The sequence below is a fragment of the Choloepus didactylus genome, chromosome 2 (assembly GCF_015220235.1).
Source record: "Choloepus didactylus isolate mChoDid1 chromosome 2, mChoDid1.pri, whole genome shotgun sequence".
Lineage (NCBI taxonomy): Eukaryota > Metazoa > Chordata > Mammalia > Pilosa > Megalonychidae > Choloepus > Choloepus didactylus.
This window is the reverse complement of record NC_051308.1, coordinates 197,640,627-197,667,146: the sequence shown is the minus strand read 5'-3', so window position 1 is coordinate 197,667,146 and position 26,520 is coordinate 197,640,627. Positions and strand designations below refer to the sequence as shown.

The 26,520-nt window shown below is 42.6% G+C and overlaps 1 protein-coding gene across 5 annotated transcripts in view; it reads left to right on the top strand.

Annotated features, from left to right (window-relative positions):
• The window catches only part of ELAVL4 (ELAV like RNA binding protein 4), a 139,069-nt gene that overhangs the window by 101,059 nt on the left and 11,490 nt on the right, over window positions 1–26,520 (top strand). For all 5 annotated transcript variants that reach the window (XM_037827263.1, XM_037827265.1, XM_037827264.1 and 2 more), the window contains exon 3: window positions 15,027–15,130. In XM_037827263.1, the coding sequence (XP_037683191.1) occupies window positions 15,027–15,130 (104 nt within the window). The remainder of the gene's footprint in view (window positions 1–15,026; window positions 15,131–26,520) is intronic.

Here is a 26,520-nt window from a genome sequence, read left to right as displayed (position 1 = left end):
GCTCTTAATTTCACTGGAAAGATAGGACAAAAGGATTCATAGCAAGACAATGCAGTTGGAGGTTTGATGGAATGTCTTCTAGGTGTCAGCTACAGTGCTAGGCATATTATATATGTCATCTCATTAAAGCTTTATACCAGTTATGAATGATAAGTGGCATTGTCCTCATTTTGCAGATGAGGAAGACAAGGCTCAGGGTCAGTTTACCAGTGAGTGGGGTTAGGTCTGTCTGACTGTAAAGCCTATGGCCTTTCTGTCACCTTACTGCTCCGTCTCTGTCGAATGAGGGCAATATCAACTATGGTTGTGTTTAGTTTCCTGGCTGCTAAAACAAATATCATGCAATGGGTTGGCTTAACAACAGGAATTTATTGGCTCATGGTTTCAGAGACTGGAAGGTTTGCTTCCTCCCGGAGTCAGTATCTTCTGGCTGTCCAGCAGTCTTTAGAGTTCTTGGCTTCTGCAACCCATGGCAATGCACTTGGAAATTTCTTGTCCTTTCTCCTCTGGGTTCCGTTGACTCCCTGCTTCTGGCTACCCTCCGTGGCTTCTCTCTCTGTATGATTTTCACTCTGCTTAATAGGGATTGTGAATTAAAACCTGGAATTAAAATCCAGACTGATTCAGTTGGGCCACATCTTAACTGAAGTAACATCTTCAAGAGATCTTATTTACAATGGGTCCCCACCCACCATAATGAAGACCAAGAACATGTCCAAACTGGGATATACAATTCAGTCCACCACAGGGTGTTCAAAGGAGAGAAAGATGACAGTGGGCTGGGATTCTCAGAGCACATGTCAAAGAGTGAGTGTCAAACTCAGCCTTGAACTTAATAGAGATTAGATTGTAGGAAACCAGTACATGCAGAGGAGCAGCTAAAGCCAAGCTTCAGAGATATCTTCAAGGGATAGTGAATACAACAATCAGGACTACTCAGTAGGATTAGTGTTGGTTCTCTCTTTGTATTGATGAAATAACTGAAGTTCAGAGAGGTTAAGTAATTTATCCAAGGTCACAGCTAATAAGTGGTGGAGCTGGGAGTTAAATCCAAGTCTGCAAGGCTTCTAAGCCCATGTTGCTTCTACTTTGCTAAAAAACAACTCAGCCTAACACAGAAGGGGGGTGACAATTTGCCGACTTCCTATGGCATTGATGACTTGAGAATTGTTGTTCATCTTGCTGAGGTCAGGTATGTGTTCACTCAGTGACTCTCCTTCCCCCTACTTCAATTTCTTGCTGATTTATAAGTTTGTTTTTCTGCTTGGCCCTTGTTTTGTAGTTGGATGTCCTGGTGAGATTATAAGGCCCCTTCAACACAAAGTAGACATCGCTAGTTAGGGTAATTATTCTAATTTCTATGGCTGCTAATAGAATTTCTCCTCACAAACATCTTGAATCAGAGTAAATCATTTTATGGGTGGTATGAGCAGAAGAGTGTACTTAATAATCCCTGTATTTGCCCTTTGTGTTGGTTTTCAAACGCTTTTACCTTCAGTACTTCCTTTGTCTCTGTTGATATAGGTAGTGCTTATGTTACTTTACAGATGATGCCAGTGCAATCCAAGAAGACTTCAATCAAAAGCACTTGGCTTCTTATTTTCCTTGCTCTTTCTTCCTCTCTTTTTTCTTTTCTTTGCTTATTTCCCTTCCTTCTACCTCTTTCTGCTGTCTTATTCGTTGATATACCGCTTTGATCCAAAAAGGATTTGAATTGGCTTACAAGATTATATGGAAAAGAACTAAAGTTAAAATAGCCATAGATTTTAAGAAAATAGAATAAAGAGAATATGGGCAGAGAATGGTAAAAGGAGACCAGAAGGATCAATAATAACTTGAAATATGGCCAAGTACCTTGTTTGAGAAGTAGCAGACCAATGACCAACTGACCTACCCTGAGTTTTCTTTACATCAAGGAAAAATGGATGGTGACGCCTTGGTCACTTTCTCAAGTGAGAACCAGGATCCAAGGGCCTCCCTCCCCTTCTCACCCTACCCACTATCCCTTTACTCTACATACACACGCCTCTGATTGTGGAGACAGTTTCCAGCTGTCTCACAGGTTGGAATATGAAATCTGAAATCACATACATAGAATTTACCTTTTCTCCTATAAGCTTATCTTTCTTACCTGAACCAAGGTTGGATTCATTGTCTTGCTTCTTATGGCCACAGCCGAAGTGATACAGAGAAGCTGCCTGAGTGAAGTCTCCTCTTTTCATTAAGATAGAATGAAAAGTAGGCAGTGTGCCAAAAATGTGTTCTGAAGTGGGCCCTCCTTGCCTGCTGCCCTGATCTGAGGAATTGCTGGCTTCTGAGTCCGTTCTGTCTGCCTGTTCCCCTTAGACCCCAAGGTTGGGCATGCAGGAACTTCAGTCCTCTGCTTCCATCTTCCTGGTGTGTCCCCAATAATATCTGCTGGTTCCCCTTCGTTCACAACCCTGAGCTGGACAGCAAACAGGGAACTTGAATGTCAGTCTCGTTTCCTGGTCTTGGCCCTGGAAACTGGAACTAGTCTTCAACCACCGTTTCTTTTCCTAGTGTCCCTCACCAGTCAGTGGAGCATTCCCAGTGAGACAGACCACCCCCTAAGTCTAAGAGAGAGGACTCCCCAAAAGCTTCCCTGCCCCCCCACCCTCCACCAACACACACAAACACATGCACACACACACACACACACCCTAAATACTTCCTGGGCACAAATGAAAAGAACACAGTCATTGAACTCACCAGAAGTGAGACAGACTTCAAAATGCTGCCCACCCACTTAGTAACTGCACTTGGGGCCTTGCATAAGTCACTTAATCCCCTTGGGCTGCCATTTCCTCAATATACAGTAGAGTAGACAAATCCTTACCCTACCTTCTTTGGTTGGTGCTTATAAGTTCAAACCTGACAACACAACTTGAAAGCACTTTGTAGGGGTTCCTCCTATCTCATAACTCCTTCACTCTTCTCACCGAGGGTCCTACCCCTGAGGCCAAGAGATGGGTGAAGGGAGAGAAGAGGAAAAGCAGAAGTCTGTTCCTGATTCAGTACTGGATTATGTAATTCCAAGCAGGGAGTAGGAGGCAGAGAATGGGAAGTCAGGAGAATGGCATGAGAACTTACATTTATTAAGCACTTGCTAGATGCCAGTCAGGACAGATATATATTTAGCTCATTAATTCTGACCAAAACTCCAAAAGGTAAAGATTAGTAGCCCTGTCCTTTAGATGAGGAAACCAAGGCTCATGACATTTAAAGTGGCCGACCAGAGGTTACACAGCTGGCAAGCAGCCAGGCGGCTTGCATACCCATGTCTGTCTGACCACATGCCGCTGCCTGTCGGAATAGGAGACCTTCACAGAGAGGGTTCCCTGCGTTCTTGTTTCATCCTGGGCTGTGCATGTGGCCGTGTAGGATGTATTCCAGTAAGCCTCAGAAATAGCTGCAGTAATAATGAATACCAGTTTTAGTGGTTCTGGAAGACTGTAAATGAATCTTTAGTCCAATATTTGAAAATGTCAGGTTGGATCATTTCTGAGATTGTTCTAAAAATCAGGCCACTTTTTATGAGTGGCAACATGATGAAATGGAAGGATCCATCAAATTCTTATTTTAGCTCTAGCTGTGGGACTACGGGCAGATCAAGCCATTCTGTGCCTCAGTTTGTTGTGTTGGGTTTTAAAGTACTGGCTCTTCCCACCTTACTAGATGTTGTGAGATCAGATGAGCTGTTAATGTGTCAGTAAGTTGCTGAGGTGTGCTACACCAATTTAGGATATTACTATGATCACCTAGAAGATAGGCCATTATAAGCGGTGGATTTATGAGGGTAAAGCAAATACTAAACCCCCTGTGATAAGCTGGCTTTGCTTTTTAGTCTGCCTTCCAGATGTTTTGTTCAGTTATCTACGTACATCTCAACAAAAGCTGATTAACTCTCTCAGACATCAGTGTCTAACTCTTATTAATGCTCAAGCTGATCAAATTACGATGCTACAGATCCTACTTGTGCTGTTAATATTAGATTTTGGATTCCGGTCTATAATGAATGATTTTTCCTCCATGCATTGGAAAAATTGGTTAGCAGAGTTCATAAGAAAGTTTAATTAGCAGGCTGTTTGTGAAAATAGCGGTTGTGAGTCATCATTCAGAATGAACTAACATTTCTCAGGGTTGAATTTGTTCTTCTGTTCCTTGAGCAGCCACGTAAGATTCTTGTGTTTGGGAAGCTGGTGTCTGCATGCTGCCCACTTTAACTGCACCATATAATAAACTAATGACAAAACAAGCGGATTTTAAAAACCAGAGAAGAAGAGGTGGTATAGGGTGTTTGTATATTTGTATATGTGTGTCTGTGTCTCCAAGGGGAATATTATGGATCTGCTATAAGCCAGCACTGTGCTAGGCAGTATAGCCTAGTGATTAAAAGGTAGTCTGCCTGGATTTGTATCTCAGCTTCACCACTTACTAGCTGTGTAACCTTAGGCAAGTTCTTACCCTCTCTGGGTCTCAGTTTTCTCATTTGTAAAATAGGGATATTGATAGAGTTATTGTGAACATTAATAGATGTAAAACACTTAAAACAGTAACTGTTATATAATAATATAATTCTTACAGCTGTCATTTAAGGTGTAGGTATTATTAGCCCTATTCTACAGCTGAGGAAATAGACTCTGAAAGGTTAAGTAACTTTAGTCCAAGGTCACACAGCTTCTGTGGCAGAGCAAAGTAGAACCCATGTTTGATTTCATAGCCTGTATTGCTATCTGCTATACTAAATCATGTCCCAGAGTTATACACCTGGTTAGTTAAGCATAGATAACTGTGGGTGTGTGTGCCTTTATGTATGTACCTAAAAATGTGTGCTCTTGTTTGGGTGCCCTTAAAGCCACACACAATTATGTTTCCTTGGATCTTTGCTTTTCCTTGTGAAAATCTTTGAGCTCATTGCACTCTACTACTGATACATGGTAAAGTTAGAACTCAACTTGTACGACTTGTGCCGAAAACAGGTCTTCAGATATCTGACCCCTCCTACTTCACATCTTTGTCCTGTGTCTACAAAAGCAAGCCTATGTGCTGTCTTCTGAGAAACAGAATTGTAGACTGTCACAGTGAAAAAAGACCTTAGAAGTATTCTCAGTTTGGTCCCCTTGTTTTTGGGTAGGCCCTCTGGTATCTCAGAAACTATAGCTCAGAGTTGGGAACCAAAGATGTTTTAATAAGTAATGCATTTTTAAGGGGGTTCAGTGACCAAATGAGTTTGGGAAACTGAAATGAACCAAATTAAAAAGGGGTTTCTTTTTATTAATTCTTCTGTTAGTCTGTGTTAACACACATTTTAAATCTTAATCCCTTTTAAGATTACCCAAGTAACTTTTTTCTCCTTGACATTTTGTGGTCTATACTTCCTGAGCTCTGGAGGATGCATGGAGCTCCATTAGGACTCAGTTTGGGGGTGGAAGGGAAGGAGACAATTTGGAAAAGTTCCTACCTGATGATCTCTTTGCTTTTGTTAAGAGTTGGGGTCCTTTCTTGCACGTGGCTGGACACAGGAAGGCTCTGGTGTCCTGGGAAAGTTTCACCTGCTCCCCAGAGGAGGAGAAAATGGTGCCATGTGAATCCATCTCTTTAGCACCAGCTCAGTCTCATCGTAGAGTAGACATTTTTGTCAAAAAGTTTGAGTACTGAATATGTTCTGGGCATGATTCAAATCATGGGTTCATTTGGTTTCCTGATTGTCGGGGGTGGCATCCATTTCCCTTTACCTAGAAGAGCTGTGCCATTAGAAACTGTTCATATATTTTTTTTCTCACACATATTCCCTGACAAATTTGCTAGAAAACCAAAGAAAATGGCTTTCCTTCTCAATTTGTACCCTACAGGCCCTTTTCTGCATGAGTTATTTTGTTATTTTGTTCTTGGACTATTTTTTGCAGGAGGATGGGGGGTTGGGGGGGTTAAGCATTTCCTTATTTCTTGTCCCGCAAGCTGAATGGTGTTGAAAAGAGAAAACATGTTTTTGCTTCTTGTTTCTTTTCTTCTTCATGGATGTGAAGAATTTCTTTCTTTTTTAACATTTGTTGGAACCAAACTGAGCTGCCAGACCACTGACATGAGCGTCATGTTCTGCTACTTTACTCTCAGTGAACTCCCAGACGGTAGGGACTGGGCTATTCCCCTCTAGATCCCACACAGCTATTGGTGGTGGGTCCAAGGCTAAAGAAGCTCAAGCCGCTATTTCAGAAGTGATGCACTGACAAAGGCTTTCAAAGCCCCCAAGCTAACATTTGACATCCTAAAATCTGTACAGATGAGTGATTTATCTCATTTCCTTCATCAAGAGCCATAGATTTTCTTTTACTTCAAATAAAGGTAGTTTTTGTAGCTTTATATTCAGTTAATATTTATGAGGCATCTACTTTGTGCCTAGCCTTCTCACATAACTTATCTCATATAATCTAAATCCCAACATGGTATCTGTAGCCCCCACATGCCCTTTGTAAGAAGGAGTCTCGTGGGAGTTTTGGAAGTCATTGTTTTAGTGTTAAATACAGCAGTTCCTTTTACCCGCAGACATTTCACTTACAGTCTCCTTTTGCCCCAAGACTAATTACAGTGTATGTAATTAGTATTAACCTGATAATTTTTTTGAACTCTTCTTCCTTTGTTGCTAAACCCTCATCTTTAACATCTTGTATATTTCTGGAAATCACCTGTTGGTTTGCATCCACTCTCGGTAGAAAGTCTTGTCTACCTGACATCCAAGCCTTTGTTTCATGGGAGAGTAATCTAACCCAAAACGAAAAATTCTGCTTCATTTTGCTGTCTAGCTGGGAGTTTGCCAAAATCCTCCTCTTTTTGTTTCAACCCTTGTTAAAAATATTTTTAAATGTGTGACTATTCTTTCCTGTCTTGTAAGAATATTCTGAACATAATTTAATTTAATGTTGTTTCGATTAAGAATTTTTCATTCCCCCAGGGTTATCAGTCTGAACATTCCTTCTTTTTGTATGATAAATTTGGAAGGTGAGATGGTTGTCACTGAGGCTTCTGTTGTCCCCAGCACGTTACCTAGAATATTTTTTTCTCCCTTTCAGTTTATTTTTTTTTTTTAATTGAATTACTTGGTACTAGCTTTTTATCTTACGAATTGCCTTTCTTTCCTGAACAGACTTAAGAAAAATAGGGTTCAGCTTAGTTTGGTTTTTCATTTATTGAGGTTTATTATTGAAATGTATATTTGAAGACCTGTCATTTTGAGCAATTTATATTATAGGGCAAACCAAAAGGGAGGGGGGGGAACAAAACTCCTTTGAGAATTGGTTGGCTTTCTCTATCAAATAGTGTAGCTTTTCAACTGGTCTTTCCTGCCTTGGGGACTGCCAGAAATCATTGTATATAGTCTGTGAATTTCAAAGTGCCTCACCTCAGTAGCGGAGGCATCGTTTTACATCTGTTTGAGCAAGTTGACTGTTATCCTCTCTGAAAACAGGAAACTATTAAAAGTCTGTGTGAGCTTGGGGTCCAGGTCAACTTGCCTTGGGATCTGAGACCTCAGTGCATCGGTTTCCTTGATTGTAAATGGGAGTGATAACGCTTACCTTGTAGGATTGTTTTAGGAAGTAGATGAGATGATAGATGTAAAATGCCCAGGGCAGTAAGCACATAGTAGGCCCTCAAAAAATAACTTCTTTTGCGACTATTCACTTATGTATTGAATTCACTCATTCATTCAATATAGATTTATTGAAAGACTACTTACTATATACCACGATTAGTAAGACCTGCATCCCTGCCTAAGAAATTATTGAGAAATATGCTCAATTCAGCATGCTTATTTCGAATGCCTGCTCTAGGACATACACTTAGCTTGTTGCCATCTTGATGCCACATGAGTCCTCTCAACTTCTGTGAAACTTCATCTACCTAGGAAGTCAGAATGTAGCCTCTGGAAATAACCAAGGATTGGCTCAAGGTCGTTTAAAATACTTTGGGAATTCAGAATAAGGAAGGCAGAATAGTGTTGTTGGCAGAAAGCAGACACAGTCCAAAATTTCAGGTGCCTGAAGAGCATTAAGGTGGATAAAAACAGCTCATCTGCGAACGATTCCTGAATTTCTGCCAGAGGTGTGGGGAGAGCTCATATAAGCATCTGAGGACAGATTCAACTTAGAAATGGTATTTTTAGTCCAAGTTGATGTCAACAACTAGTGTCCTACTGGAAGTGATGGCTATAAACTTAATGAAGTCCTCTCTCCTCAAGAAATGCTCGTGCTCTCCCTAGCTCCTGGAATGCCCTCTGTCTATTGCTGGCTATCTCCTATCAGTCTTTTCAAATTAGTCACAGCTCAGGTATCATGTCTTCCAGAAAGCTCTCTGTTCTTCCCTCTGTCACAACGCTTACCACACTCTACTATCATTGTAGATTCATATATCTGACTTTCCTTCTACAGCAAGAACTCTTTCCTTCTTTCCTGATCCTCAGTTTCTACATGGAAGGGGTTGAAGACTATAGTAAATCCTTTCCAAGGTTTCATTCTGTCATGCACCAGTTTGACAAGCACAGCCAAATTGGGAAATTATATACTTTGGAGTATATATTGGAATTAAACAGAAAGAACAAAGACTTGGGAAACAGTTCTAGAAAACCCAGGCTCAGCCTCATGCATGTTGTGTTTAGCATGCAAATGAGCACATACTCAAGAAAGCAGGGTACAGCAGAAAATGCATGGGCTCTGGAGTAAGATGGGCCAAACTACTGAGATTCAGATGCACCTCTAACTCCAATGTCCATTCTTTCCATTGTTTCTTATCATACCTAAAACAAATGCATCCCAAACATCAATGTGCATTGGAATCATCTGAGAATCTCACTGAAATATAGATTCTGATTCACTAGGTCTGAGATGGAGCCTGCGGATCTGCAGCTCTGACAAGTTCCCAGGTGATGCCAATGTTGCTGGTCCAGGGCCCACCCTTTGAGTAGCAAAGCTGTAAACCATAAGTAATTTGAGACAATATGTGAACTACCAAAAAGAAAATAAATTCTCTGACTAGTTGGTTTTAGTAACATTGAGTTTGCCAGATTGACCAACAGTGTATAAATCCCCACAGAGGTGGGTTGGAAGTAAGTAAAGCCAAGAGCTTCAGAACATCAAGGCATCCCCAGTCAGTCTTCAGAAGTGGAAAATACCCCAGTGCAGTGTGAGTACATACTCTTGAGTACTTGCCCTATGCCAGACAGTCTGCTTGGGCACTTGAAGAGAGGCTGTGTGGAGAGAGAGCATGAGGTGGGAAGTCACACACAAATGGGTTCATGCAAATCCTAGCCCCAGGGGCCTACTAGCTGGTTGACTTTGGGCAAGTTATTTAATAACATTTCTTGGTCTCAGTTTCCTCATCTGCAAAATGGGCCTGATGATGCCCATTTCACATAGATTAAATGAGGTAACATTAATAGGCCCCTGGAACAGAGTAGACCCTAAAAAATCATAGCAGCTATTATTCCACATGTTACTAGAGTTAATCCTCACAGTGATCCCTTGATTGTGAGGATTAAGGGATCATCCCTATTTTTCACAATAAAGGAACAAGTTCGTGAAGCTTAAATGACTTAACCAAGGTTATACAGCAAGTAGTGTTTTGAGCCACACTCATGTGTATTTGCAGTTATAGCCACAGATCTTTCTGACTCTGTGTTGGGTTTGTTTGTTTAGGCAACTGACAGCAGAAAAGGGCATCTCAGGACTGGCAGGGAGCGAATCCTGGGATTCAGAGTTGGCTGTAGTTAACCCAGTGTATGGATTACAGCCATGCAGGTGATCTTGAGGTAACTGGAGATTTTATCATGTGCTGTAAGAACAGGATTTCAGCCTGAGCTAGAGGTTCTAACATCCACAAAAATTCCTTACTCAACTCGAATGTTTCCATCAACAGAAGCTACCCATCTGGCCAGCCTCCGGGGCTTTGCAGATGTGGGGAGTAGCTGTTAGATTTCTAGAGAATGATGGTTTCTGAAGAGAAAAAGAGCAAGGTGTGCAGGTTGGCAGTGCAGACTGGTAAGGTTCCTTCTGGCTAGCCCAGGCAGGGGACAGCTTCTCTGCTGCTCCGATTGGCCATGAGGATGTCACGAGCAGAAATAATCCCCAAGGTCCCCAAAGGCAAGGAAAAAAAAACACTTCTATCCAGAATGACTGGGAAATGAATGTTTATAATTAGCTATGCTCTCAACATGTTCTGAGTTTGAATACAGTAACTACTGAAAATAATTTACTTTTTCCTAAGATGATTCCAAAAAGCCTCTTTGAGGTGTTTCAGGGCCTTAAAATAGTTGTCGAGAGCATATTAATTCAAATGGGGTAACTGGTTATGGAAAAGGGAGTTGGATTTGGAGTGAAAAGATCTAGACCAAGGGTCAGCAAACTATGGCCCAAGGGCCAAAGACAGCCCACTCCCTGTTTTCCTGAATAGTTTTATTGGAACACAGCCACACTCACTTGTTTGCGTATGTCTGCTTTCACACCACAGTGACAAAATTAAGTCGTTGTGAACAGAGACCATTGGACCCACCATGCCTAAACTATTTACTGTTTTGCTCTTTATAGGAAAAAGTTTGCAGACCCCTGATCTAGGCTAAGATCCAACTTTGTGAGCTTGGGCAAGTTACCCATTCTCTCTGAGCTTCAGTTTTCACATCTGTAAAATGGTGATTATCTCTCACACATGGTTGTTTTAAGAAAACAAACAGGATAAAATGGGTAGGAGAGCACTTTGTAAACTCAGAATCTCTGTAGAAAGGTGGGAAAGGGTGATTTTTATTGTTCACCATCTGTGCTAGGGGAGAACCCACCCAAGACATTCTTTGTGTTTTGTTTTCTAATCCCTGTCATCCAGCTGTTGTCCTGTCTCCCTTGCTCACAAATGCAGAATGAATTTCCCAGGTACCCCCTCCTCACATCTTCTTCCCCAAAACATTCAAAACATTCTGGTTCTATGCTTCCAGAAATGAAGGATTCGTACAAATGTGCACATCCATTCTTTCTTTTATCAAACATTTGTTGAGTATCTAGTCTATGTGCAAGGATGCAAACGTTTGTAAGCCAGTTCTTATGAGGAGAAATTTTTGGCTTCTAAGGGGAGGAGTCAGGTATAGAAATTATTATAACAGAGTAGAGATATTGCCATGTCATAGTAGGAGGACACATTGTGTGTTTGTGTATATGTGTTTTGTAGAGACCGAAATACTCAGGTTCAGATTGAAGAACAGCTTGTTAAAAACAAGAACCAGTTTAATCCAAAAAACCCTGAAGTACTTTAAAATGTAGCCATTATGCATAACAGTTTTCCCTTGGAAAATACATTCTGAATTACAAGTTTCCATCCCAAACTGCCAAGAATGTATTTCCTGCACATTTATGGTTACTGGGGACCCCTCATCAGTGCCTGCTATACAGGACTATTAGGGGGTGATCAGAAGTAAGGGTTTTAGGTCTCCTGGGCCTCAAAGAGCCAGGTACTCATTGTAGTTTCAGAATCTTAGAGACAGCCCTCATTTCATAACAACTTATTTTTTCAATAAAGATGATTCAATAAGCATAAATTCAGTGATTTAATTTTTTATTTGTTATTGTTTTATTAAATTCATAAATGAGGAACAAAAATAAAGTTTGTTTTAATTTTCTGTTCTGAAAATATTATTACCATATCTATATGGTCAAATCTTTGCTGCTGATGATGGGGGGAGAAGATGTAGTTGTTTGGGGGAGAAAATGAAGAAGAAGAAATGGACCTTATTTATTTCTGGAATGCAGCACACACTTAACTCAGGCTACAGAGTGGGTCCCCCAGGCCCTTCCATCATGGCAGCTCTCTTGGTCCCCATGGAAATAGTGTTGGTATTCTTTGTGAATATGTTTCATCTGTATTTTCTTTATAACATTTAAATACATACTGCAAATCTAAAACCCATCACCAATACACAGCCACCAGAATTTAAAAATAAAATTCTTCTCATTTTATTCTTCCCCCACGACTGAAAAAATAGTTCTAAAAAAAAATGAGAGTTAGGTTTTTATATTTTCTACCAGGGATTTAATCCTCTCTAGAGTGTTTTTAAAGGGAATGTTTAGATTCACACAGCATTTTTTGTTCGACTTGGCTGGACTTCTACAATGGCAAGAAGCACTTGAAGAATGCCTGTTTGTGAACTAGGCTAACCACAAGTAGTTTTCATTGTGCTGCCAGTTTATCTCATATCTTTGAATTCACAGGCAAGGTTTTCCACCTCTGTCCTCCTCTTGTTCAATGCAGTATTCTGTTTTAGACTTTGCAATTCATTATTTTATATCAAGGAGACTTTCCAATCTTTGATTCCCCCCTTCTCTCTGAAATGATGTTCATCTGGTTTTTAGTTTTCCCAAAAGTACTTTCATTCTTGATGTTAAATGCAGTCACTCTGTAAACCTTGAGCAGGTGGCAACAACACAATTGTGCTAATTACAGCCAGGTACTAAGGTGATGGTAGGTTTGGGACTGAGAACAGGCAGGGGGGTTGATATGACATCTTGCTGGGCAGGAGTCCTTTCCCTCACTTGACCTTCAGAGCCTTCCTAGGACTTAAATCATTTCGCTGGGCCCAGATGTGTGTGTTTTCCTTGCTCCTAAAGCAAAGGTCTGAAACAAAAATAAAATATAGAATGTAAAAATTATAACTACTATATTTATTTTAGAGTTCCATAAATATATGAATAATTTTAGAAAGAAGCATAGCATATTAGGGAACATGTACCTCTGGGTAAGCATGATAAATTTCTCCAAATATATTCCATCAGTATGATGAATCAGGAACTACTGCAATACAAGTTAGGTCTAATGTTTATTGTTAAGTGGTGAGTGTTTTGTTTATATTTTTTCCTATTTTTCATTTTAATTTTACACAAACTAAATTGGGCTGAATAGATTGACCATCTGACCACCTACCTAGCACTCATATACAAGATTCATTAGTGAGATAATTTCTTTTAAAATGCCCTTTAAAGCAGCTAAACTTGGTGCATGACTATTTAAAAGAAGTGACTGCAAAAATATTTTAGTACAGCAATTTTTAAGGTGTCTCTTATATACAAGGTAACTCTGAGAAATTTGCATGATGAAAATGGATTTAATTAAATGAATTTAGTTGAACTTGATGAGATGGAGCCAAATTAAAGATAAATGATATTTGTAAACCAATAAAATTGGTCTCTTATATTTTTGTATTTGCAAAATGAAGTTTCTCAGAACATGTGGCAGGGTCTTGTAATTCACACGCACCTCACACACTCTTTCTCACACATACACACACCACTCACACAGCACCCATACGCAGTGAAATGGAAAGAGAAGGTTCCCAGCAGCTGGAGTGTGCTGAACATTCTCTCCTTCTTCATTTGCTAATTCTGGCTGGTGAAGGGCATATCCAGGAAAGTTTGCCCCTGCCTTTCCTATTCTGACCCTGTTCTTCCAAAACACAAAGAAAGATCCTAATGGAAGGCATTGTCATTTTTAGTTTTCCATTTGGGGAACAAACAAGATCATGCTTCCTCCTGCTTCTCTTTGCTTCTATCCTATAAAAGATAATAAAGTCACCCATTTTCTGATCCAGAACCCAACTTGTTTTCCCAGGTTCCCTCCTACAACCAACACAAACACAGACATTTACCAGCAAAACAGAAGCTGTTGGAAAGATTTTTTGGCTGCAGAAATGGGCTCCTGTCACCAGGACATGGCAGGCTTTTTGCTGTATTGTCTCCCAGCCCTGGCCCCAGTACTCCAAAGAGAGCTTTATGTAATCAGTCTTTTCTGACATGTGACGTCCTGTCATTTTCCTCTCCTTCGGCTCTGCTGCCGCCCACAAATCAATAACATTGCCTGGGAAGTTCAAGCTGGTTTTTGCAGCCACCCCAAACTCTGTGTTTCTTAAAGCGTATGTCAGAAAATGTAAAGTTTCCTAATGATATTTCTGGGCTGATGACACATGGCAGAGCTGATGGACTATTTATAATCAGTGGCACGATCGCAAGCACATTATTTTTATTTCACTTGGGGGGGAGCCCTGTCACTTGCAACCTCTCTTTGCAGACAAGTTGATGCTGTTTCCACCTAAAGTAGCTAAACCCTCTTTGCAGAATGCATTTGCACTCTCTCCTTTGTGTTAGGAAGCTCCCCAGTTCTTTCCAATAGAAACCCTTGTTTTGGATTGTTCTTAGGTGGGGGGTGAGGGAGGTGTATGATGAGGGCAAAGAATGACTTGTAGCAACTGCTTAAAATTCTGGCCATGCCTGTATCCTTCACTATAAATGTCTCCAGTGCTTGCTGCTCAGATCCTGCTACAGCCCTCTGAATGTGGGCATGGCTGGCATGACTGAGGCAACAGACACAACTATTGTGTCCAGCGCTTGCCGAAAATAAGTCCTTAGCATATATAGCATAGCTGTCTTTTGTCAAGCACCTGCGGTGTTCTAAGGACTATACTAGGTCTGTTTACAATATCTCATTTAACCCTCTCAAACCTGTCTGAAGTAATTGTCATTTTCTCAGAATAGAGATGTTTGGGGGAAGAAAAGCAGGAAATTAAGTAACTTCTCTCCAAAGTCACACATCTCATAAGGAAAGCATCAGGACTCCAGTTCAAGTCTGTCCTAACAAATTGCACCTGATCTCTTTCCACTACCCTGTCCTACCTCTTCCTGATGATTTGGACACTTGTGTATATCTGGCATGGAAGCAGAGGCATTTACCTGTTCCCAGCTGGGGCAGCTCCTGTGAATTAGGAGGCCATCCAGAGTAAGAGGTGGAAGAATTGGAAACCTGGGGTGGGAAGTGTTAACCTCTGTAAAGATACTGAGTTTCTCTCTCTCCTCTCCCTCTCTCTTTCCCTCTCCCTCCCTCCCTCCTTCTCTCTCTCTCTCTCTCTCTCTCTCTCTCTCTCTCTCTCTCTCTCTCTCTCTCTCTCTCTCTTTCTCTCTCTCTCTCTTTTTCTTCTTATGTTTCCACAGGACAGAGTTTAGGGTATGGATTTGTTAACTATATTGATCCAAAGGATGCAGAAAAAGCCATCAACACTTTAAATGGACTCCGACTTCAGACGAAAACCATAAAGGTAAGAGGTGATGTGCCAGCTCTTGATTTAGGAGGCGCCGATTAAATTTCATCCCTTTGATCTAATAAATACAGGCTCTGCCGGAAGTGGTGTTCTTTATTGATTCAAAGAACATTTACCATCCACCTGTCGGAAGTAAGAGACACAGACCAGTACAAGATAGTGAGAGAAGGGGCCGTAAGCTGTGAGACCAATGGGGTGCCAGGAGTGACTACCCCACCAAGAAGGCCTGTGAGCCTGAGTCTGCAAAGATGGCCAGAACCCAGCCCAGGGAAGAAAGCAAGGCAGGGAAGCTATTCCAGGCAGGCGTGAAAGAACATGCAAATCAGTGAAACTGTAAGAAAATATTGTGAGTGGGGATCAGCATATAGAATAGTGTGACCTCAGTTTGCAGGGGGAGGCGGGCAGGAGCCAAGTGAGGAAGGGCTTGGGCTTCACCAAAAGGTGGGAAGAGCCCTCCTAACCAAGATTCCAGAAGGAAAAACTAGTTGCGGATAACCACACTTGTGTCATAGGGTACAGGTACTACAAAATCGGTGGGAACATAGTAAAGGAACAATAGAAAAAGTAACATTCCAGCAATCTGAAAATAGCCAGACCAATAGAGAATATCTCAGGAGGGGCTGTTTTAAGTCAAAAAAAAGAAAAACTGTTACCCAGAGACTTCTCTTCCAGATGGAGGTTTCTTTGGCTGGATTGTCGTGCACTGAGTTCAGTCGTCCCCTCCCGGGACTCCTTCAGGAGGTGGTGCTGTTTGCTCGGAGGCCCCCTTGGGCGGCCTGTGTGTTCTCGCAGATGAAGCCTGCCTCCTCCTCAGCCTCCCTTCACCTTCTCCTACCTCCAGGCAGCGTCCTGTTTGGGGGCAGCTGCCAGCCGATTAATGAGTCCCATCCTTCATAGCCTATTAAACCGTGGGGAAGTGTCTCCTGGGCGCTCTTATCCGCACGACAGCAGGTCTGACGCAAAGTAGGACAAAAGAGAAACCTCTCCCAGAATGGAAATCTATAGATGGCACCAGCTCTCAGTGTCTGAAAACACAAAGCCAGAACTTTTTAGTTCAACAGGGCTACTTTTCCAACATCCAGACTGACGGGAGACCAGGATATGCAATAATCCTAGCTGGGGATAATCAAAACAAAAACAAACCAAAACAAAGCCTTCTCTTTGGGGAATATATTATGTGATTATCTTTCTTTTTTTTAAAAAAAAAAAAAAGAAAAGAAAAAGCAGCTTTTCTTCTGCCACTGAGCTTAGCTTATTTCTAAAGATGTTTGCTTTCCCTGATCTCATACCTGTCCATGGTACACAAAGACCCCAAAATGTGCCTGATGCAGGCTGCCTCTGCCTCAGCTTAGAATCAGTTCCTGTGAGTTCTCTAAGGGGGAAATGATCAAGAGTTGTTTAATTATGGGGTAGTCCTCTGAGAGGCAGGAGGATTAATTTCTTTCAAAGGAAAAACATAGCTATTTTCATGCTTTAAGTAAAGGTGGGATGATCAGTCATCTGACTCTTTGATGAGGCCACCAGGTTGAGAGCTGTATTTGTGGGTTTGATTGATTTTCTGTGCGATCCAGTTCAGCATTAGAATGTCAGACGTTTCATTTTCTCTTGATGGACACCCTGACCTTGAAGTAAGAAAGGTTTTTTCTTTTCTCTTACAGTTTCTTTGAAACCAAACTCTTCCCCAAAGGGCTGAAGATCAAATCTGCAACCATCCATTCTGGTTTATTTTTATTTTATTTTATTTTATTTTATTTTATTTATTTATTTTAAGGATTCCATGAGGCCCTTGGGGTTTCCCCATAGACCGAGTGGACCCTGCTTCTCTGGTCTCATAATGCACACCCTGGCCCATCATTCTATCAGAAGCAATGCTTTGTCTAAGGGGATCTTAAAGACAAGGAACATTGATTATGCTTTCTTTGTGAAGAGCCAATCCACTTCCTTCCTTTATCTATATCCCTTTCCCCACCCCCTCACCCACCCTGCACTTAGCCTGCATCAAAATGTTGCCAACACATTTGCACCCAGCAGTAACGTGGGCTTCTGAGACACTGTAGGATTCAAAATGCATGATGCTACGGCTGAATCAATAATTTCCATTCTCTACTACAAATGAAAATTTAATGTGCAAATGTGGGGATTTCAGGCCTTTCATTAAAGCAGTTTATTTGCCATACTAAAAATTAAGTTTGAGTGATAGGTTCCTTTATTAACTTTTCTTCCCTTTCCTGAAGAGACACAGTGTTTAAGGTAAAAATCGTATTAAAGGAGGGGAAAAAAGCAAACCCTTTTCATGTGCTGTTAATAGTCTCATCATTTATTAATTTTTTTTAAATTGCTTTTTTGCCTTTCAGGCCACTGTTTACTTTTTCTGCTTCAGTTTGCTTTGATAAGTGACATGAGATTTATCTCTTTGCTGTGACTCCCATGAAGGAATAGATAACTTGCCTGTCTGGAAAAAAACAAGTGTCTTTTTTGGAAGCATGCTTTACAGAGATTTCCTTAGAACCCTGTTCGCAAACTTTGGTTAAGTTTATCCCTCCTTCCAGCATTTCTGAAATATTTCTGGAATGCTATGTACAAAACACACTACTTTAAATGTGAAATATTTAAACAAAATAGGTGCAGACCAACCAAGAATTAATTCCTTAGTTGCGAAGGTTAATGGCCAACAGTTAGATTCATAGATGGTTATGGAAAGTCCTGAGGAAGTGGTAGAGAATGGGGTGAGCTGGAGAGAACAGTAAAGAGGGCAGCTCTTCTTCAGCTGCCCCTAATTGTTGAAGCCCAGATTGTTGCCAGATCTTCCAGTTTTTCAAGAGAAACAGAAATTGAGATTCTTTTATGCCTAATCTCCTAGTTTTAAAGATTGGCAGCCAGTTCAAAAAAAATTTAAGGCATTATGTAGGCAGGTCAAACAAAACATAATAGGTGACCTGTCAGCGGGCAGTTTGCAGCCTCTGAACTCTAATTTAAGTATCCAAACACTTTGTTTTGCTGGTTGCCAGTGACTGGCTAAAGGAAAATGGAGGATCCAGAGCTTGGGACCCAGTTCTGCTTATAGAAGGTGCCCATAAATGATGGTGCCATATAAACAAGTGTTCATATTAAGGGAGATGTAATGTGACTGTAAAGACAAGGGCATGCAGAGGGCAAAGCCAGGTCTCTGTCCTCAAGGAGCATACAATCTAAGCATAGACACAGTGAGAGACAGCATGATGTGGAATTAAGCCCCAGATGTGTGGTGTGAATGGTGACTGCAGAGGAATTGTTTTTTGGGTTATAACTTCTTTAGTGGGAGAAGATGGCACACTTCCCAATCCTCATCTTGGAGAGCAGGCTTAGAGAGATGAAGTGACTAGTCCAAAGCCACACAACTGGCCTCCAGTTGAGCTGGACTTAGCATCCCCAGGTCCTGCGAAGGATTCTGCCACAAGACGAGATGCTGAGTGTGTGACCATGAGTGTGAAAGGAAATAATAATTGTATCAGTAATGCTAATACTACCTTTTATTGAGTGTCTACTCTGTGTCCAACACTATTCTAAACCCTTTACATGCTTGATATTTAATCCTTGAAACATTGCTGGGGCTAAGTTCTTTAGACGTATTAGCTCTAATTCTTAAAATAGCCCTGTAAGGAGGTGCTCTTGTCTCCTTTATACAAATGAGGAAACCAGGGCCCAAAGAGGTTAAGCGACTTACCCAGGATCACACATTTGGTGAGTGAGATTTGGAGTAAGGATAAAACATTTTAAAAATAAATCTCTGGCAGTAGGTCGCAAGTGTTGGAATGTCACACTGCCTGTTTGCTCAGCAGCACGTGCATTCTGGGAGGATGTGTGGGTGTGTATTTGGCTCTGTGCACACGCACGGGTTATACTCCCTGGCATGGGGAGGAGATATAAAAAGCAAACAAACGTGTTGTGTGGTTCCTCCAGGTTCTTCTGTAAACAGTCATGTGGTTCAGGGCTCCTGCCATCAATGAGGGGACAGACCTCATGTCAGATTGTTTCTTCCCAGCAACAAGTGTTTCTCCAGCCCCTGCTTTCCAGCCTCTGGGCTAGGTCCTAGGATTTAGATGAATCAGAGATGGCAGTGTCCTGAAGACTCTCCGACATGGGTGTCAGAGACGGATGGGCTCTGGATTAGGGGCTTACATTCTCTGGCCTGCCGGAGCAGCCTGACTTGGGAAACTGGGTCGTTTCTCAGCATTTTAACCCTGAGCCCAATGGAGATGATTTGTCCTGTTTAGAGCTTCCAGGGTGCTGCTTGTTTAGTTTTTTGTTTTGTTTTTTCCCAATTGTCTCTAACAGAGAGCACTTTAGACTCTAGGAAGCATTGGGTGAAATGGCTGTGGATTCTGGAAAATGATTCCTGCTACTCCTTATCCCCCACCTGATGCCTGTCCCAGTCCTGAGCTTCTCCTTGGGCCCTAATGGAGTAGCATCTGAATCTACACTATCATTTCAGCCTCTTACTAAAAGGCACTCAAGTGAATCAAGTTGCATTTAGTCTAGCTCTTTGTTGCATTAATTAGGAACAAAGAAAAGTAGATGGTACTTTCAAAGGAGGAATAAGTTTACCAAAGGTTTGAATTGATATTCAAGTTACACTGAGAACCTTAATAAAAAGTGATCCAAACTAGAATTTGAGGGTGTGGTATCACGCTCACTAGTGATGGTATTTGAAGGTGTGGTATTACTCACTAGTGATGGGATGCCTGTTTGTGTTTTAACCTAAATTCAAAGAGTAGGATTAGAGAAGTGTTCACTGCTTGTGTCCAGAAGCTCCCATCTTACGGGGGACACAGACATGCAAAGGACCAGCTCTAGAGCAGTGGGATGGGGGTGCTTATGGGGCTGGAGAAGTTCTCATTTGATGTTGGGGGAAAATAGGTTGCTATGCAAGGTTTCAGAGGGAGTGGGAGCTGGTCAAAGTGAAGTCCCAAGAAGGTTCATCTGGCACTGGTGTGCCACTTCGGGGCTTTGGTGAATGAAACTAACCGCTTGCAGGCTGCTGTAGTAGGTTTTTATCACTCTTAGACACTGGTTTTCAGTCAGCCCTGTTAGTATTTTTACTTATTTTAAAAGTAGGATATGATTATTAGTAGATAATTTGAGAAACACAGAATCATATCATGAAAACAATATCAGCCGTTCCCAATCCAATTCTGTCAACATTTTAGTATTTGTCCTTCCTCTCTCTTATTGCATATTTTACATATTTAGAAATGATTTTGTTTCTTGTCTTTTTCTAATAATTGCAGTAAGCTATGACTCAAATTGTAAAAATATGACTTTAAATAAAATATTTCCCGAGCACTGCTCTTGTGCATACTGGGGGTGTGAGCGATTTCAGAACTAGGTCTGGGATGAAGGAGAAAAAGAGCTGCTTCTGCCACTCTGAAGGAACCCAGGAGGATTGGCACTCAGTCACAAGACTGGGTGAGAGAGTAAGAAAGCAGCTTTATCTAGAGGCAGCAGCCTGCTCTCGGGGGGAAGGGGGCAGGACTAGAGAGGGGAAGATGTGTGAGTGAAGACTTTTCAGAGGAAGAAAACTCCCTTCTCCAGGAAGGAGGAGAGCTCCTTTATTCAAGCCTTTCTGTGTTGTGATGCTGCTTAGCCATCTCTCCATTTTCGCTTTATTCTTCTAATAGTGTTAATGGTGCCTCCAGAGGATCTTTCCACACTTGAGTTTTGCTGGTTCCAGTTTACACCTCCCACTTCTTCCTCTTGCCCGGGGTCATCAGGGAGCCGCACCTCCCTCCCTCCTTCCCTCCTGCAATCCACCTGCCTTGCTAAAGGTTTCCATTCTGCTGAGGCATCTTTTCTTTGCCTTGGCATAAGCAGTTACTTCTCCTATCACTGCTCTTAATGCTTTCCGGAGAATTAGCAGATCATTTTTTGCTGACAGATATCACCCCACCCAGCAATGATGGACTGCCTCCTTCAGGCTTATTAATAATAAAAGCATTTTCTCTCCTCCCCCATTATAGCTATAGTCAGAGCCGATGCGGGAGTGTTTCCCTGCCAAGGTCAGGAGGGGCGCTGGATCACTGAGTCCCCAAGGATCCACGAGAGGGCACATGGCAATGCCAGCGGAAACTGGAGCCCTGTTTACCCCAGTTGTACCAGCCTCCCTACTCTTACAGGAGATTTTATTTGACTGCGCTGCACTGTTAACTTCCTTTGAATGAATAATTCAAAGGACAGAGCTTCTCTGTCTAGTTTAAGAGCCACCAGCCACATATGGCTATTTACATTTAAATTTAAATTAATGAAAATTTAAAGTTCAGTTTTTCGGTGGCCCTAGTCATATTTCAAGTGCCCAATAGCCACATGTACCTAGTGTTTACCATGTTAGATGGTGCAGATACAGTACATTTTCATAATCCCAGAAAGTCCTGTTGGGCATTGCTGTTCTAGAACATCACTAACCCTGAGGATTAAAGACTCATTTCTCAGTGGTGTTCTGCAGCCCCAGGGCAGACGACTGGTCTGTCAAGAATCACAGAGCAGCACTTCCCCATTCCCTTCCCTATCGTTGTCCATTCGAAAGAGCTCTGAGAAAAGATGGAGAGCCAAGTCCCACCTCTGTCAAAAACTGCTAGGGAGGGTGATCTTGGGCAACTCACTTTACTTCTCTGGACTTATGTCCTCATCTGCAGAATGGTTCCTTCCAGCTCTAAAAGTCTAACCAATAAAATATTATAGCACGATCTTTCCAGCTTGGTAACTTTCCAGGGCAAGTAGCAGTTCGTGCCAAGAACATGACTTTTATTTCACTGTCTAGGTTAGCGGGGCTTAGTGGAAAGATCCCAGAACTTTGGAGTCATATTCAAATTTGTCTCTTAGTTCAGTTAACTGTGTGACTTTGAATGAGTTCTTGACCCCACTAAGCCTGAGTTTGTCTTCTGGAAAATGGAACTAACTATATGTCCCTTGCAGGTGGTCGTGGCTTATAGTGGGTGCTCAGGGGAAATGTTCCCCTTGATGAAAGTGGTGGTGATAGTGTCATCTCCAACGTGAAAATTACATGAGGAAAGGGAAGACTGACCACTTTTTTCCACCTACATGTTTTAGAGATGGATGAGAGTGAAAAATGAGCCTGAGTCTTACTAGGACTCAGCTAACAAAAGTAAAGGACTTTGTGTGGTGGAAACATTACACAGCCTCCAGGTGGCTCCAGTAATGCTAGCAGTTTTTCGTAAGGCAGGAATTAGGGAGCGTGGTTTAGTGAGGAGACTGAGACTCTGGACCCCTGAGTCTGGGACCAGCTCTTCCACTAACCTAGGCCATAGAAACATTAACACACCTCTTACTCTACAGGCCACTTTTCAGACAGCAAAATCCTTATACTAAGCCCATTTGATAATTTGACAACTTTTTAAAAGAAGTTGTAAGGAAGGCACATGAATCCATCACTGCACCATTAAAAAAAAATTTAATAAATAGTTATCTAGTCTACTATGTGCCAGATACTCTCATTTTACTCTCTCAGTTACTCTTCAATTCCATGATTCTCTCTAGCTCCTTCACATCAGAGTCAGCACCTGGGAAAGAGCTAAAATCCATTGCATATTCTATATTTTTAATTTTATTTTAACTCAGAGGGCAGTTATGTAGCTTCTGCCCTACATAAGGCTTTGGGACTAGATGCCACAGTGAGTGTGAGAATAGAGGAGGGATCTGCAGAGACCACCATAAAGCTCAGGCTAATAGGGCAAGTGAGGTGTCTCCCAGAAGGCTGTGATGGGAAACAGGATGTGATAGCTGCTGCCATTGAAGTGCATGTCATCTCTAGAGTCCAAGGAGAGCACAGTCATTTGTGCCTGGGCCTCATGGAGGAGGGGCATTCAGCCTGGGCCTGGAAGGATGGGCAGGAGTTCACTTTGCAGTGATGGAGAGCAAACAGCAAAAACAAGGAGAGGGAAATAGAAACCTTCAGTACATATTCATAAAACTGTGACCATGTTTTGTTTGAACTGAAGCATGGAGTATATGAAGAGGTTAGCAGGAGACAAGAGATTGGGCCTGATCCCAGAGGGCCTTGAATGCTCAGGTAAGGAGTTTGAACATCCATGACAAGGCATTGAGGAACAACTGGAGTTTTTTGAGTACGCAAGTGACATGAATCAGAGCTCATTAGAAACATTATCATCAGGCTTTGCCCCTGCTAGAAGAATATCACATATCAGGTGGCAGGTGAGGAAAGCATGAACAGCAGGGCGGCATAAGCAGACACCTGTCCTACCTGTGGGTGGAGCTGCAGCCCAGGCAAGGGGGAAAGCTGATCCTCACAATCAAAGGTGTTATTTCCAGGAGCCAGCTGGCTCCTTTCTTCTCTCCCTGCTCCTGAAGGTAGGATCAGAGGTCTCTGGGAGCGTTTGCTCCTGGAGGGCCTTGGCAGCACCACGGTCTCTTCTCTGCTGCCACTCCCCTAGTCCTTTTAGAATGAGTGTCCCCTAGGGACCTCTGCCTACTCTGGGGAGTTTGTGCCCACTGAGAAAGCAGTGTGTTACAACAGATTAGGGAAAATATGCAGCCTGATCCTCTGAAATCATCTGCTAGACTAATCTACATGTCTGGAACTGTGTTGTAGTCATCTCTGCACCCCTAGTGTCTAGTGTAAGTCCTGACTATATAGCAGTCATATCAATGCCACTGTTTATTGAGCACTTACTATGTGTCAGGCATTGTGCCTGAGCACCTTACATACAATAGCTTGTTTAATCCTCAAAACAACTCTTTTAGAAACCTTCTAAACTATAGCTTTACTCAACTGATGACGCTCAAAAGGTTAAGTGACTTATCCGAAGGTTAAGTGACTTATCCCCAAGCTAATAAGTGGTCAGGTTTTGAATTCACATCTCTCTAGCCCCAAAGCCTTTGTTCTTAACCTCTGTCTCCTTTCCATTCCAGAGTAGGTGCTCAATACTAGATAAAGTAGCATAGATGAGAACTTCCTTAGAGTGGAAGGAACAGTCTCAGAACAATTATCTAACACTAACTCATAGCTATCAGTGAGACCCATAGGATAAGGGATGGTGACAACAGGAACGATGCACCTGGTGTGTGAAGCTGGAGTAGAAATAGGAGGGAGAAGGATGGAAGGTACAAGGGGGACAGATTTGAACTCAGAAGGAAGTACTTCCCAATAGTCAGTGGTGCCCAGCAATAGTGCAAGAAGCCTTGGGAGGTAGTGAGCTTCTTGTCCTTGGAAGTGTATAAGGTAGATGGCCAACTGTCTTGGATCCTGCCCTGAATTTCTGAGGCCACCATTGAGTTTCTGTGAAGCAGATTTCAAGGAATAGTACTTTCTGCTAGGATCACCAGTGTCACCTTCTGTCACCTTTGTCTCTACTTACCATGAACCAAGACTGTATAGATTAGCCATTTTGTGGGTAGAATGCCCAGCTCATGAAAATACCAAGTCAGTGATAGGGGTCATTTTTGGAATTCAAAGGGGACCAAGAAATGGCACCCCTGTTTTCCACTTCCAAGTTCTATACCAATTGAGAGAGAAGACAAACGAGAAAAGCAGATGGAATCCAAAGGTCACCTTTATTGCCAGTTAAGGCCTATATGGATTCCATGGCCGTGGTGGGCTTCCTAACACTGAACCCCACAGTTACACAGACTGACACACCCTATAGCAGGTGATCTGGACCCTGCAGGCCTCCCCAGGTGAAAGCAGAGCCTGCCCCATAAACTTAGAACCTTCTGGCTCTCAGAAGGGAGGAGGCAGCATCTGAGCCTCACACGCCCATTCGTGTATGGAACTCTCCATTCAGAGTGGTCATTCCACCTCCCCTACGGGAGAGTGGGTGAGGGAGTGGATGAGGCCCGAAGTGTTAACCCGGGGGCTCCCTCCACATGGAAGGAAACACCAGGCATGGGAAATTAGTATCCACCTATCAGGAGCAGCCCTCTGTATTGTACATCTTCATTTGTTTGTTCACTCCCTCACCAGACTGTGAAGCAGAGACACCCCCAGCACCCAGCACAGGGCCTGGCATGAGTAGTATAGGGAGGGAAGGAATGGATGAACTCTCGTATTCTAATGCCAGTGTTTTCCTAAAGGCTCATCTTTCCATGGGTGAGAACAATGTTGTCTCCCATTTTATTCTTGACAGCACCCAAGATCATGTCTTTAGCATGTGTTCCAAGCCGTCGCCCTTTTCCATGTCATGGCAGGTCAGAGAGACAAGCAGCGAGGTGTTGCTAGATGATTCAGGAAACATTTTCCCCCGGCTGCACAGTTCCTTCCACCCTGCCCAGGTCAAGCCCTGGCAGGGAGCAGGTGAAGAAACCTGTGGATGTTGTGCAGGAAGAGCATGTTGGTTCAGGGGGGCGGGCCCAGCCCTGGTCCTACTGCCCCATCTGTGATAAATGACACTGCCTGATTTACCCACCTTGTGAAGTCACTTTGAAAAACAGAGAGTGTGTGATGTGAAGCAGCAGGATATGTGGGAATCTGTTAGAGGAAATTTCATGGCAGTGAAGTGGTAAAGGATGAACCTACCCCCAGGGTGGCAGAGGAGGACAGTACCTCTACAGACAGTCACTGGTAGTGTTCAGGTGTTTATATGCTTGCTTGGTAAAATTGTAAAGTGTGTCCCAGTGGGGGCTAGATTCCCAGGCTGGCCCACCAAAGCATGTATGACTCATCATAAAATAATATTTACTAATATCTACTAAATACCAAATATGTGCTAGGTACGTGAAATATATTCTCTCAGTTTTCACAACAACTCACCGAAGGAGGTTTGCCCCCTCCCCCCTTTTATTTACCAGTAGAGAAACTGAGACCCATCAGGATCAAATCACTTGTCCAGTCACACAGCTCGTGAGTACTGGAGTTGGCCCAAGTCAGGGCCTGCCGGGTTGATGTACTGTCGCTCTTGGTGTGTGTGTGGGCGGGGGTTGGGGGGCGGAAGAGCTGCAAGCCGGAAAGGATGGGGAGAGCTGGGGAATTTGGAGGGACTGCGAATCTTCTGCCAAGGTCACCTGTAAAGTCATCCATTGGCAGTCACCTGCCGTTGAGCCACCCTTACCCAGAGGGAAAGGAGTGGCCTCCCCAGTCTCCACTCTTTCTGAGCTCCAGAGGGAGAACAGTACTGGCCTAGAAATGCCAGTCTGGTTCTCAGAGATTCTGGATGAATGAAGCGAGCAGAATCCTGACTGTCTGAGGCAAAGGGGCAGTTCTTCCAGCCCAGGAAGCCCCAGGCTCTGGGCCACTGGCTCAGTGGGGTTAACACACTGGCAGTGCCTGACCCTCTGCAGGGGAAGAAAGCCAGTGATTTTTTTAGAAATGTTTCAGCCTAACAAAGACCCTAAGCCTGTAATCACTCAGTTAGGATTTATTAAATGCATGAGGAAACTTG